This window comes from Peromyscus eremicus, chromosome 3 (genome assembly GCF_949786415.1).
Source record: "Peromyscus eremicus chromosome 3, PerEre_H2_v1, whole genome shotgun sequence".
Taxonomy (NCBI): domain Eukaryota; kingdom Metazoa; phylum Chordata; class Mammalia; order Rodentia; family Cricetidae; genus Peromyscus; species Peromyscus eremicus.
This window is the reverse complement of record NC_081418.1, coordinates 64562659-64577820: the sequence shown is the minus strand read 5'-3', so window position 1 is coordinate 64577820 and position 15162 is coordinate 64562659. Positions and strand designations below refer to the sequence as shown.

Below are 15162 nucleotides of genomic sequence, written 5' to 3'. Positions count from 1 at the left end.
CTGCCCACTCACTGCCAGCCAATCCTGATGAGTCTGTTCCCTGAGACCCACCTGAGAGAAGGAGAGAACCAACGGCAGACTGTCCTCTGCTCTCCATACATACACCATGGTGTGTGCATAGACACATGTACACACAATAAATAAATAACTGCAATATGAAATGTTATCACAGATGGAGATATTTTATAATGATAAAGATCAAGGTCAATCTGTTATGAAGAGAGGACAATTAATTATAAAACACGTGACCTAACAGAAAAGTCTCAAAATAGATGCGGTTAAAAACTGACGGAGCTGAAGGGAGAAAGCGATAACTCTGATAATGAGAACAGACTTCAATAGCTCACTCTCAGTGATGGCTGCAGTAAGTTCGCAGGAGATGAATGTTCGCTCCAGAGTTCAGAAGGTGAGGCTTTAGTTCCCTGGAATGCATGTAACAAGTCTCACAAACTCTTAGAACAACGCAGCATGTGTTTAGTATTTTTTACTAGTTGTGCTTATTTTCTGAGGAGGGATCCTCAGAGTGCCTCATGCTGCCACCCCAGATGAAGAAGCATCGTTTGTTTGAGTTTAGAAGAAAAACCCCCATCATCTCTTGGGTTTGGAAGTGGCCAGTGGCCTCCTATGAGACCAATGTACATAGTCCATGTATAGAGATATACTTTTGTGACACCATCACTGGCCAGGCCTCAAATGCTGACCATCTGAACATCCTTTTTGGAAAGAACAAACAAGACAAAAACAATGGCGATATGACTGCCTTGCTGGGATGGGACTATGTAACCAGAAACATTTAGTTAGGATTAGACTTAAGGATGCAGTGCTGGGACCCAGAAGCATTGCGAGAGCTTGGACTTGAAAGCAGACATGAGAAGAGTAGTATGTGGGCTCTTAAATGGTTTTAGTGGTGAATTATCTCTCTGCCCAAGACATTGCTAAAGTTTATGTCCAAAGCAGAGTGCCTGGAATAAAAACAAGACAAGGCTAGTCCCAGCATAACAACTTATGACTAACAGTAAACAAATGAGCCAGAACACAAACAACAAAACCCCACTTACTCAACACTGCTTTTTTTTTTTGTTTTTGTTTTGTTTTGTTTTGTTTTTCGAGGCAGGGTTTCTCTGTGTAGCTTTGCGCCTTTCCTGGAACTCACTTGGTAGCCCAGGCTGGCCTCGAACTCACAGAGATCCGCCTGGCTCTGCCTCCCGAGTGCTGGGATTAAAGGCGTGCGCCACCACCGCCTGGCTCAACACTGCTTTCTATTACGAGGTCTCTTGATGCCTTCTAGGGTGAAGGCCTCGGAGCAGCCATCAGTTTGTTGGCAATCACTAAGCTCTGGGCTCTGTAACTGCTTGTGAAGGCTGTCACACAAAAATGTGTCGTGAATGACATCCTCTCTGCTCTTGAAATCCAACGCTCATCACCAGGCACTTTTTACATTCGTTACTTTACCCCGTCATGAAATGTTGTTGGCTGTAGGCATCATTAGAATAAAAGCAGGTACTCAAAATAGAGACGTCCAGAAAGACAAGCCGCAGCCATGCAGCTACTCCAACATAATAAACATACACAATAGCATGAAATCACAAAAGCATCATCATTTTTGTAAGCTTCGTTTGGTGGTTGGTGGCCAGTGCTTTAGAAAGAGAAAAAAGAAGTGCATTTAAGTCAAGCATGGGACATTCTTATGTGTAACTTCAACATTTGGAACGCTGGGCAGGAGTAGTCACATGAGTTTGAGGCCAGTCTGTGCTACATAGTAAGTTCCAGGCCAGCCTAGGCTACAGTGTGACTCTGTCTCAAAAAGAAAGAGAAAAGAGCCTATTCCTGATGTAGTTTCTTATAGAAATTCACGACTAGAAGTTAACTAAAATTAATTGGCTGAGAGGAAATGGGAAACTGCAATGATGTATTTTCTTGCTAAAATTAATTAGATTGCTATAAGAAATCTGCATATGAATTTAAATATGGAAATTTAACTCCTTTTAGTAACACTTTTCACATCATATGTTAACATTCCTAACCTTGCAGCTACAAATGTGACTCTTTGGTAACTAATTTTTAGCACCTGTCTGTTCAAATCTTTCATATAAAAAGAAAGCCTACTTTTTCAGATGAAAGAAAGCAACATTACCTGGGTGTCTTGGTGGTGGTGGTTTTGTTTCTGTTTTGAGACAGCCTCTCACTATATTGTGTTGGCTAGCCTAGAACTTGCTATGTGGATCAGGCCAGCCTTGGGTAGTGAGAAAAAAAAGACATGGAATAAGGGACAGGCAGGTCATGGAGAAGTTGTAGATGGAGGATCTATAGGCATGAAGGGCTGGGGACACGAAAGACCTTGGTGTCTGAGAGTCTCAGTGCACCGTCAGAGAGAGGCCAAGACCAACTTCAGGTTCAGTGATTCGCTGGGACAGGAGGTACTCCCAGGAAGCGGTTCACACTCGCAGTTGTGGTTTATTCCAGCACAAGTGTACACTAAAAACCAGCCCGTGGAAGGGATGCAGGGTGCAGAGTCCAGGAGTGGCTGTGAAGCCTCCTCTCTTCTGGGGGTGGACTGGGCACACTGCTGACCTCTCCTGGTGATGGTCTAAGACAAGATGGGTTGTCAAGCAGCTCATCCAGCTGCGCACACAGTTCTTGTCGAAGTCAGCTGCATAGCTCTGGTTGACTGCCCACGTAGCTGACCTTTAGCCCCTAGCATGTCTGGAGGGCAAGCTGACACTGTGTGATCAAAGGCCCCACTGTAAACCACGAGGTCTATGGCTCAGGGATCGCCTTTCAGGAGCTAAGGACAAGGCCCTGCCCTTTCTTTGGAGGTGATTCATTAACTCTTCACACCAGAGTCCAAAGGTTCTGACTAGCTGGAGTGTGGTGTAGTAGAAGCTGGGGAAGCGGTAGGGAGGTGGGAAGGGCCGGACGGGGACACTGACAGATGGGAAGGGAAGAACGCCACCGAGAGAAGACGTAGTTCAAAGGCATGCATGGAGTTAGCAGATGGACTGGGCAATGGCGTTTTCATAATTGTTTCCCTCAACACAGGTTGGCCTCTCTCACTGTGCTGTTTCCCTCAACCTAAATGGGAGGCGGGGGTGGATTTGAAGAAGGAGGATTTTGAAGACTCAACCTAGTTGGACTGTGTGCTGGAACAGGAGGCTGGGTGTGTCATACCAGCGCCAGGCCAGAAAATCTAACCAAGGAGTATTTCTTAAAGTGAAGAAAAAATGGAAGTGGGAGTTTCAAGAAAACTCTAGAACCAGGAGTCATGGTACATTCCTATAAGCCTAGCACTCAGGAGACTAAGACAGGAGGATTCCAAATTTGAGGCCATAGGCTATGAGATACATAGCAAGACTGTTACAAACAAAACAAAATAAACAGCCCAGTGCTCGTCAAATGCCTGAAGTCCCGATATTATGGAGGTGGAGGGAGGAGGATCAGGAGTTCAAGGTCAGCTACATAGTGAGTTCAAGGCTAGCCTGGGCTACATGAGACCCTCTCTCTATATATATATATGTATATATACTTTGAGGCTTCAAATGCTCAAGCCAGGCCCAGTGCCTCCTTTCTCTTCCTGCTGCCTTTGGATCCAGAAATCCAGATGTAGAACCCTCAGCTACTCTCCATCACCATATCTGCCTGTGTGCTGCCATGCTTCCCACCACGATGATAATGGAACCTGTAGGCCAGCCCCAGTTAAATGTTTCCTTTATAAGAGTTGCTGTGATCATGGTATCTCTTCACAGCAATAGGAACCCTAATCAAGACCACGTCCACCTGTGGTTTCGCACTTTGGAACCTGAGGATGGAAGATGCTGAGCTCGAGGCCAGCGTAGGCTGTGTATGAAGCCCGGCCTCAAAGGAAGCAAATAAAACGAGTGAGCAAGGATGAGAAGAGAGCAAGGTAAAGACGGCAACAAAAATGCTTTTCAAAATGAGGCTTTTGGGGCTGGAGAGATGGCTCAATAGTTAAGAGCACTGGCTGCTCTTCCGGAGGACCCGGGTTCAATTCCCAGCACCCACATGGCAGCTCACAACTGTCTGTAAGTTCAGATCTCCAGGATCTGACACCTTCACACCAATGCATATAAAATAAAGTTAAAATAAATTTAAATAAAATAAAATGAGGCTTTTTTCACCTGAATTTGCAGTGTGCTCTTTCCCTTCGCTTTTCAGAAATAAGCACATAAAAGCAGAAATTTAAGGTGGTAATGACGACCTTTCCTTTAGATGGGACAGTTTTTATACATTTTATCTTCCTGGCCTTACCGTGTTGTTTATTTTGTTTTGTCAGCTTTAATATTATGTTCATGGTATTTTTATAGCTGTCTACATCTAGATTATAAAATCTAGGGACTGGAGAGATGGTTCAGTGGTTAAGAATACCGACCACTTTTCCAAAGGACTCAGGTACAACTCCCAGCAGCCACGTGACAGCTCACAACTGTCTGAAAATCCATTTCCAGGGGATCTAATGCCTCAGACATACATGCAGGCAAAACACCAATGCAAATGAAATAAAAATAAATATTTTTTTAAAAAAGTCTATTAGATACCTTTAATTCCAGCACTTGGGAGGCAGAGCCAGGCAGATCTCTGTGAGTTTGAGGCCAGCCTGGTCTACAGAACGAGATCCCGGACAAGCACCAAAACTACACAGAGAAACCCTGTCTCAAAACAAACAAACAAACAAATAAAAAACAAAAACAAAACAAAAAAAAAACCACCAACAACAACAACAAAAAAAAAAATTGCAAAAATGTGGTTCCTAGTGTCTGTGCCATCAGTCAGTCTGGTTCTCTCCTTCTATCCAGTCATGACATAAAAATGCTTTCCACAGTGCAAACTCTCCCCCGAGAGAGAAAAGTGGAAGCTCATTGAGGATGTCATGAGTAGTGGTGGTGCACGCCTATAATCCTAGTACTCAGGAGGCAGAGGCAGGCGGATGGATCTCTGTGAGTTCGAGGCCAGCCTGGTCTACAGCGTGAGATCAAGGACAGCCAGAGTAACACAGAGAACCCCTGTCTTGAAATCTGCTAGCATTACAGGCTCTCAAATACTAAGGATTGGCCTGTCTGCCTTTACTTCCTGAAAATTTTCACAGGCAATCAATGTTCTTTGTCCCTTGATTGGCGAATTCACCATTGAAACCACGTGGCCTTGAGTTCGCTCTGTGGGACAGCAGATAGAACATGCAGTTCTTTGAACCGTGATACAGGCACTTGGATAGTCTGTGTCTTCTGTCAGTTTCCGTGAAGTGTGGTTTTCCAGGATTTTGGTGAGTTCATCTAAATTGTCCAGTTTTTTTTTTTTTTTCCTTTTTGTCTGACATTTTCAAAGCGTTCTCCATAACCCTCTTCATTTCAGTTGCACGTAGCTTCACCCTGGATCAGTTATTCATGTTTTCTCGCCCTATCGTGTTTGATATCAAGAAATCACATTTTCTTGATCACGAGTTTGTCCGCTTTGAGTTGTTTGCCATTGGGGGCAGCCACAAACGCTATGAGCGTTTCTGTGCCGCGTGTTTTACATGGATGTGCACTTTGTTTGTCCTTAGTGTGTGCCGGGAGTGAACTGCTGAGCTCTGTGGTGACACTGTGCTTTTCCTCCTGGGGCGTCCCAGCCTGGCATCCAGTGTGCATGCCACTCTGCACTGGCCTCTGCCACCACGGCTGCTCCTCCACCTCCTTGCTGACTTGCCAGCCCTGACATTTCTGCTCTTGCCACCCCAGCAGAGTGGGAGTGGGATCTTGCTGTGGTTTGTGTTATTTAGTAAGTGGCGCTGTTCACCATGTGAGAGAACACATGAGGCACAACAAAACCCACTGTGAGAGTTTATTAAAGGAAGGGAATAGAAGGGGTGTGCATAGGCCTATGGAATGATCGTGCAGGAAGAGGGGGGAGGAATAGGTGGAACCCACTTTTAAAGGTGTCCTCCCTCCCCCACCCCTACCCCTGCACATGTGCATATGGGCTTATGTAGCTACATCACACATGCGCATAGATTGTGTGACCACGCTGCATGCAGATGACGTGATCATGCAGCGCACGGATTACGTAGGACATAAGGCCCTAGGATGACTAAGCATCTTGCCTGGCTACTGGACAGCGCATGCCCATGGTCATGTAGCTGGGGGAGTGGATAGGAATTCTAACAGTTTGGATCTGTGCCTCATGGCCATTGCACTGAATTTCTTTCAGTCCTTACATGCTGACTGGCCTTTGCCTGCTAAAATCTGACATCATGTTTTTCCCATTGACTTTCCATATTTTTCCATTCTTATCTAAAATTTATTCTGAGGTAACTATTTTTTTTTTTTCTAGGAGTTTTATAGTTTAAGATTTTACAGTTACCGGGCGGTGGTGGCGCACGCCTTTAATCCCAGCACTCGGGAGGCAGAGCCAGGTGGATCTCTGTGAGTTCGAGGCCAGCCTGGGCTACCAAGTGAGTTCCAGGGAAGGCGCAAAGCTACACAGAGAAACCCTGTATCGAAAAACCAAAAAAAAAAAAAAAAAAAAAAAAGATTTTACAGTTGTCTGTTGTATAAAATTCAACTTAGTTTTGTAGATGATTTGGGAAGTCAGTGATTATTTTCCCCCTATAAATAACCAGAACCATCTGTTAGAAAGGTTACTTTAAAGTCAGGTGGTGGTGCACACCTTTAATCCCAGCACTTGGGAGGCAGAGGCAGGCGGATCTCTGTGAGTTCAAGGCCAGCCTGGACTACAGAGTGAGTTCCAGGACAGGCTCCAAAGCTACACAGAAAAACCCTGTCTCGAAAAACCAAAAAAAAAAAAAAAAAAAAAAAAAAAAAGTCAAATGGTGGTGGCGCACACCTTTAATCCCAGCACTCCAGAGGCAGAGGCAGGCGGATCTCTATGAGTTCAAGGCCAGCCTGGTCTACAGCATGAGTTCCAAAGCTATACAGAAAAACCCTGTCTCAAAAAACAAACAAACAAAAAAGTTACTTTACCTACTAACTTTTAAGTGCCTTGGGACTTTAAAAAAACATTTAATTGTCTGTATGTGTGGCCTATTTCTGGGCTTGGCTTTACTGGACTCATAGCTCACCACTTTAACTAGATGGGTTTTCCTGCAAGACCTGGGTATCTCCCTGCCTCAGCCTCCCAGCACTGGGGTTACTGACATGTGCTACCATGTCCACCTTTTATATGAGAGCTGGGATGTGAGCACAGGGCCTCACACTTGCCCAGCAAGCCTTTACTGCCTGAGACATCTACCCAGACACCATTATTTTCTGTGAATAAAGTGAAATTGGGGGTCTAGAGTACTTGCTGTTGTTGCTGGGGACCCAGGTTTGGTTCTCAGCACCCACATGGCAGCCCACAACCACGTGTAACTCCAGTTCCAGGGGATCTCACACCTCCTCCGGACTCCCTCAGGCATCACGCATGCACCTGGTGCACATATATACATGCATGCTGGCAAAACAATCATATCCATAAAATAAAATAAATAAACCTTGAAACGTTTTTCCATGATATTTTGTTAGGAATTGGTTCAGTTTTATTTTAGCAGATCAGATTTTTTTCTCAATGAAACTAATTTGCTATATGAGAAATAGTATTCTCAACAAAAACAAAATAATAAAAGGAAGTAAGTGACATAAAGAATGGGACCTAAAAACCAAGTAGTGTTGTAGGTATCTTTGCGTTAATGCATTTTAGTATAGAATGGATAGGCTTTGGAAAATATCCTTTGCCAGAAAAAAAAAAGATTTGACATTAGCGAATTTAATTAAATATAAGATGTTTGGTCTATGAAAACATCCCTATAATTTTGAAAGCATATTTCCTACTTTGTGATCTAATAAAGGCTTGGAGCTCTTTAATTCTGCTGATTGAATTATAAATTCTCTGGGGCATAGACTGCATTTTTTTATCTTGTTAACAGCTTGTGTGTGCAGAGGGGTAGGCTGTTTAGCCTCATGATTTACAATGTAATAAAAGCATGCGCAGTACACATCTTAATGAATATCCATAGCCTTCCAAGGAGCTGGTGAGAGAGTTTCCTGTTCTATGGGTAAAGAAGCTAAGACAAAAATAACGGCTACAGTGAATGTCTCAGGTCCCTGCCTTTTCACTGTCGGGGTTGAGTCTGGAACTCAATACCGTTTCCTCCAGAGCCCAGGCTGGACTCTGTGCAGGACTTCCGGCCACCTGTGTGCTTCCCAGAGGGATGACATGGGAAGTTGGAGTGGAAAGTCATTTATTGTGTGTCAGATCCAAAGGAAACTCCATTTGCTCAAATCCCAGCAATTAGACAAAGCCGGCATTCCTCAAGAATTTGTGAAGCCAGTTCCTCTTTACCAAAGGAGCCATTTCTCTTGATCACTGGCAGAAGGGACAAATGGCTATGGACAAATGGTGTCCATTAACATACCAAAACACTCCCTCCTACTCCAGGCTCCTTCAGGATCACAAGGATCTCTTACACATTTCAAAGCACATGCTGGCATCCTGGCCCTCCCCTTCCCTAAACTCCAGTTCATGGGCTTCCCTCCCCCTCTCCCCAGCTGCTCATTTCTCCTTATAACCCTGCTATTTTGGCTATGAGCTCTCTTGGTCTCTCTCTTTTGTCCTTTCTTGGCTCCCCCCCCCTTTTTCCCCCATCTCCTCCCCCTCTCTCTGCTGGCCATATTCAGTCTGCTCTAAACTCTCCCAGATGCTTCTGGCCATCCTCTCCCTCCTATCTATAGTAAAAACCTTCCACTTAACCATACTGTGTAGCGGCCATGCCCTCAGTTTATACGCTGTGTAGGTAGGACTACCTCCTTTAGCACCCCCAAATCTCAACCACTAAGTACCAGCACCACCCCCATCCTGCTCTGGGTGTTGTCAGAGATGCCCCTGGAGGCAGTTCTGAGTCAGTCCTGCCACGCTGCTCTGTGTCATCAATGGGCAGGAGTTACAGCTACGGGATAACAGTCTTCACAACACACCTGGTACATTTTGCTGCTTTGCCTTTTGATTGTTTGAGATGAGGTTTTCCTACGTCATTCCAGCCTGGCCTGAAATTGACTACTATAGCCCACAAAGGCCTCCAACTTGCAATCCTCTTGTCTGGGTCTCCCAAGTATTAGGATTATAGTTGGGTACCACTGTAGTCAGTACATCCTCTGCATTCTTGACCAAACAACCTTCTTTATGCAAGGATGCTCTGGGGCCCTTGAGGAAATGTTTAGAGGTGAGTGAGTGGGGCCTTTAGAGAAGGAATGAAGGAGCCCAAAGGAAAAGCACACTTAGCTTCTGGCCATCATCAGAAAGAAAATTTTACTTCTTTCTAAGCCAAGACTCGGAAAGGTGGGCTGAGCCAACAGAACCTCATGGCAGCTTGTGACTGCACTGGGGATGGGAATGCTGGGAAGGAAGACTTCAGTATCTCCTTGAAGGAATAAGTATCTCGCCTGTCTCTTTACTGAGGCTTAAAATGAGACTGCCTTCCTGATGGGTGGTCCTGTTGTGCCGGTGTCTCGAGATCTCTGAGCAAGATCACCACAACACACAGGGGTTTATTGATAACAAGCAAGCCTGAGCTTGGTCTGTGTCCAACACCCCGACATAGCGGGTGGAGGAGGTCAGCCCTGAGCTCTCAGCGTGAGGGTTTTTTAAAGGGAAAAACCGCAAGCAGGTTGGTACAAGCCTTTGCGTCATATGATTGATTGGGTCAGGGTGTGTAACCTTTGGATTTAGTGGGTGGGGGTTACAGTTACCATTTTTGGGCAGGCCTGGACAAGTCTTAGGCTCTGTCCTTGAGCTACCATGGAAGCTGGCTGGCCTCGCACGTTCACATTGACCCATGCACATAGCTCTAAGTTGGTGAAGGGTCCCAGACAGTAAACAACTGGCTGAACCTTGAGTGGTCAGAGTACGTGCAGAAAGGGAGCTACTGCAAGGACTATTTCTTTTGTCCACGGCCCTCCCAGAAACTGCTTGCTCAAGCCTCAGGAAATTGAAATTGAGGCCTGGGGACTGGAGAGATGGCTCAGTGGTTAAGAGCACTGACTGCTCTTCCAGAGGTCATGAGTTCAATTCCTAGCACCCATATGGCAGCTAACAACTGTCTGTAACTACAAGACCTGACACCCTCACACAGACATGCATACAGGCAGAATACCAATGCACATAAAATAGAAATAAATAAATCACAAAAAAAGAAAGAAAGAAATTGAGGCCTGATCTCTGAGAGAATACTGAGCAGCCTGTTATGGCATCTGCTTGGTTCTTTCAGTCCCTTGGCCAGGTAACTGGCCCACCCAGCAGAGTTTATTATGTTTACTTTGGTCTCCACCAAGGTCAGAGATTTCATCTTCTTGACCAGCTTTCCCTTAACGACCTTTACTTCCACTGTGTCGCCCTGGGCAATGAGAATGGCAAAGACGAGGGCTGATCTACCCCAGGGCAGGAGAATCACCTCCAAATAACTACCACAGGTGTGAACATGCTCCCAGAGTCCTTGCTGGACCGAGCAAGCCACTTGGGTCATTGTATCCAGCTTCACAGATGCACCATGCAATCCCTCTGCTAAAATTCTCCGTTGTCTGGGGCTGGAGAGACGGCTCAGTGTTTACTAGAACTTGTCGCTCTTCCAGAAGAATTAATTTCCAGCACCCATGTTGGGTGGTTCACGACCACCTGGAACTCCAGCTCTTGGCCTCCTTAGACACCTGCACATAGGTCACACACACACACTAAATATAAACAAACAAACGAACAAATGTAAAACTCTTCCATTGTTCCCTGGCTTTGACATGCTCTGAAGACCCTCACGGCCAATAGGACACGGCCCTGTAGACATATCTGACCTTATCTACCCTGCCTCTATACTTGGGCCACACCCGCCGTACTGTCTCGTCTCCATGGGACAAGCCAAGCTTGTTCTTGTCTTGAATACTGCAGTTGCTGTTCCTCCCTCAGACACAGCTCTCTTTCTTCATCTGGTGTCTGACTGAACCTCCTCTCCTCAAGAGCTTTGCCTTTCCAACCAAACCGAGCCGAAGCCTTCCTTCCCGCTCTCTTCCCTTGCCTCTGCCTTCCATTTTACAGCACTTGCTGCCATCCATCATAACAGGCCTTTTTATCAGGTGTCTTGTTTCTCTTTGACGAGAATTCAGCTCATAAAGTATCTTAGGTCTCCATCCTTTAGCAAACTGCTTGGCAGATGCAGTCCTGATAAGTATTGATTAAATACTTGTGGCTTACAGAAGTGAGGCATTTGCCCAGACAGAGTTCAGAGCTAACAAGTAGATTTATACTTGGAGCTCCCAGCCTGTTAGAGAAGATTCTCCTTTGGAAAAAGAAAAATTAAAAAACAGACAGAAAAGGGTAAGGCCTTTTTCTTTGTCGGGAAATGCCCAGTAGACCTCCTCTCCACTCCCTCCTCTCTTTCTGGCCCTCCCTCTCACCTCCCCACTCCCCTTTGGGTCCTGTTGTTTTGTGGAATAACCACAGAAAACTGCATAAAAGACGACTCTAAGGCACAGAAACCTGGACAAGGTGGGAGACTGTAAGGAAACTGGATTCGAGGTCCACTTCTCTCCCTGGGCTTGCGGCTGCTGAACAGCTCTGGGGTGCAGTCCTTGCTGCCTGATGCCACAGGAAAGGGCTTCATGCCACCAGCTGCCACCTGCTGACTTCAACAGCTCTGTGATGGGCATTTTGAACAAATTAGCCAAGGTTAGCTGAGAAATAACTCAAGTCTCTAGAGTAGCCAGAATCGCAGCCCGCCCATTCAAGCACACTTCGCTCCTTCGTTTTGGTCCTGTTAGAGTCTCACGGTGCCTGGCACTGTCTGCTTGTCCTTTCCCTTCTGTACCGTGATTCCCAAGGAACCCAGATAGCTGTATGTTGAATGCTTAAACAGCTTTAAAAGCAATGTTGTGATTATAAAAATGACTTGTCTTTTGGCTAGGAGGAAGCAAAGGGAGCCGGCAGAGTCGAGCCAGCATCGATTCGGACACAATCTCCTGCTGGAATTTGCAAAGCCGATTTAAATACGATCATAGCGTCCAGAAGTCTGTTTCTAAAATATAGAAAGGCAAGATGACAGCTCTGAGAATGCCAGATTTGAAGAACTTGGAATCTTTTCATTTTGCATTAATATAAACTCAGGGCTCATCTAGCTGGGTCTCGCAGTGTGCACAGTGGGAGGAAATGGTAATAAAAACGGCTTCCTCACCTTGCTGGTGTCAGTGCCGTCTGTGACCTCTACCAGGTTTTATATGTTGTGGGCTACAAAGACAGCATGGTCTGGGAGCTTTAAGAGGGGGGAAATGGAGTTATGACAAATAGCCAGGCAGCCATGAGTGCTTTCCAGCAGCTGAAGTAGGAACAGTGTCTGTCTGAAAAGAATGCTTCTAAAGCCTCAAGGTTGTTTGCCTCACTCCCGGGGCAAAGTAAGGTTTATGTAAGAGGAAAAAATAGGAAAGGCTGAGAGCCACATAGGGTGTAAGAATCACACAGATCTCTAAACTATAAGGAAGGCTTTTAGCATGCAGTGACTTGGAATCCCGGTGTGAAGTCTCAGGGACCACCCAAGTTTTCAGTACATGCTGGTCCCTCCCCAGGACTGTGTGCATAGCATTCACAGCTCTGTAACTTTTGCTTATCCATCTGGAAATATTTGGGGAGGGGTGGATAGCATTTATATATAAGTACCTGAAACACAACTAAATTTTAACAAAGGCTGATCCTGCCTGAAAATTAGTAAGAAAGAAACTTACACCTATGTTGGTCCATCTCTCTGCTATTTCTAAGAACGATCTTGTAAACTTGTAACAAAATGCCTGATGGAGACAGCTTCCCGGAGAAATGATAAGTTCTCGGCTTGGGAGTTCTCAGTCCATCACGTTGGGGAGAGCATGGCAGAGCCAAGTAACCCACATCACAGTGGCCAGGAAGCAGACCGACACCTGGGCCGGCAGGGCTTCTCCTTCTCACTCCACCTGGGCCCTTGCCTAGGAGATGGTTTTGCTCCCATGTAGGGTGACACTCTCACACTAGTTTATTCTCTCTTGAAACTCACAGAAGTACCCAAAGTTGTGCTTTTCTGACCTCCCAGGCCCTTTGCAGGTCAGTCAAGTTGACTCTCAAGGTTAATCATCCTATCTGCCTGTGTCAGCCTGATGCACAAACCATCTCCTTAAGCCATATCATTACTCCCTGGCCCCTCAAAGGGTTACTCCTGTCCATCTTGTGATGCAAAATACATTCTGTCTGACTCCAAGAGTGCCCCAGAGCCTTGGTGGTTCCAACACTGTTCAAAAGCCTGAATTCAGAGGGTCCTCTGAGACTCAGGGCACATGCTTAGCCTCGACAGCTGTGAAATAAAAAAAGAAAGTTATGTACTTGTAATATACCGCAGCACAAAGTAAGCATCCCCCTTCTAAATTGGAACTGGGGCGTAGAAAGGAGAGACAAGGTTGGAACTGGATGGGACAGGTGTTAAACCCTCCTTGCCTGACAATGGGCACAGGGGCATGATGGGGGTGCAAGATCATGTGGGCAGTTCCCCAGCTAGCCTCACATTTGATCTTTGCCTGGAAGGTAGTCCACTTTCTGGGCCTCTAAGGGTAACACTGTGTCTTCTACTTCATCTGTCACTTCTCAAGGGCTCCTGACACAGCCACATGCTGCCTCTTAGGGCTTCCTTTTAAATCTGATAGAAGCCTTCATGACCATAAACCCAGCAGCACCTGGATGCCAAGTTCTGCCATTAGCATGAGCAGTAGTTGGGTCTGCTTGGGGCAGTGTCTGCAGGGGTCCCTGTGTGCCTGGATGGCTGAATGGGGTAAGGAGGGGTCCAAGTGTGATCAGGGTTCCCCAGAGCTCTTTCCTCAGCATAGTCTTACGTACAAGTCCAAACTTTTATACCCTTGAGCCAGGCATGTTGGCATACACCTCCAATCTGATCACTCAGCGGCATTCGGATGAGGAGACTTGCTATGAATGTGAGGCCAGCCTATATAGTGAGTTCTGGGCCAGCCTGGACTACATAGTGAAACCTTGTCTCCGTCCCCTCCACAGAAACAAATAAAACAAGCCCAACAACAACAGACACTTTTTCACCTTGAGCCTGTGATGTGTGGGGTACAGCTGATCTGGAGGACGCCTTCGGGGCCTCTTTCCTACTGTCCTGCCGCTGTTTTAATTGCCTGATTCTTCAGCAGCCACGCTTTCCTTGGCCCCAACTTTCCCTTCCTTCCTTTCTTGGAAAACTCTAAGTTTTTCACACCCTTCATTTTACTCACTTTTCTTACTGTCAACGTGGCTAAAAGCAATCAACAAAATCCATACACAGTCTGAATGCCAGACCACCTTAAATGCCAGACCACCTTAAATGCCAGGCCACCTTTAAATGCTTCTTGGCTGCCACCTTTAAGCTCAAAGACTCCAACCATCTCAAGACACAGACAAAAATGTAAACAGATTCTTTGACAGAATGTAACAGTACTAATCTCTAAATCCAGTTCCTAATTGAGTCTTCATTTCTATCTGAAACCTCCTGAGCATAGACATGACTATCTGCATTTTGGTCTTCTGAACTCACACCGTAATAAACCATGAAAGCGAGTGTGCAGCATTCTCCATGGCTTCTCTGGACTTTTCCAAATGCCTCTCACAAATCAGTCTCCGGGGCTTCCAAACCATAGCCAGGTTTAGTCACACAATGACAGTACTTGTCTGGGACGAACGTCCTTTGTACGGCAGACTTTCTCCCACTGTGATGGAGAGAAAACTCAAAGGAGCAAAGATATATTCTGGTTAAAGGCTGTCGGTCCCTCATGGCTGCGAGGCTGTGCAGGACTAGAACAGTGCACATTACACCCTCACAGACACACCCAGGGGAGTTCTTCCCCAATTCTCTAGGCCTTTCTCAGTCCATCAGCATCAACCATTATCATTAATGAAAAATAAAGTATATTTCTAAAGGAATTACTTCATTAAATATACACACATGCAAAAAGGTGGAGTTTTAGTTCAATCAAAAATGATTTTTTTTTGTTTTTCGAGACAGGGTTTCTCTGTGTAGCTTTGCGCCTTTCCTGGATCTCGCTCTGTAGACCAGGCTGGCCTCGAACTCACAAAGATCCTCCTGGCTCTGCCTCCCGAGTGCTGGGATTAAAGGCCCACCACCGCCTGCCA

At 45.8% G+C, this 15162-nt stretch overlaps 1 protein-coding gene across 1 annotated transcript in view; it reads left to right on the top strand.

The window, feature by feature from the left end:
• Positions 1-12196, top strand: part of Hycc1 (hyccin PI4KA lipid kinase complex subunit 1) — an 85890-nt gene extending 73694 nt beyond the window's left edge. The window contains exon 11 of the mRNA XM_059257804.1: positions 11930-12196. Within this exon, the coding sequence (XP_059113787.1) occupies positions 11930-12051 (122 nt within the window). The 3' untranslated portion in view covers positions 12052-12196. The remainder of the gene's footprint in view (positions 1-11929) is intronic.
• Positions 12197-15162: the final 2966 nt, after the last annotated feature.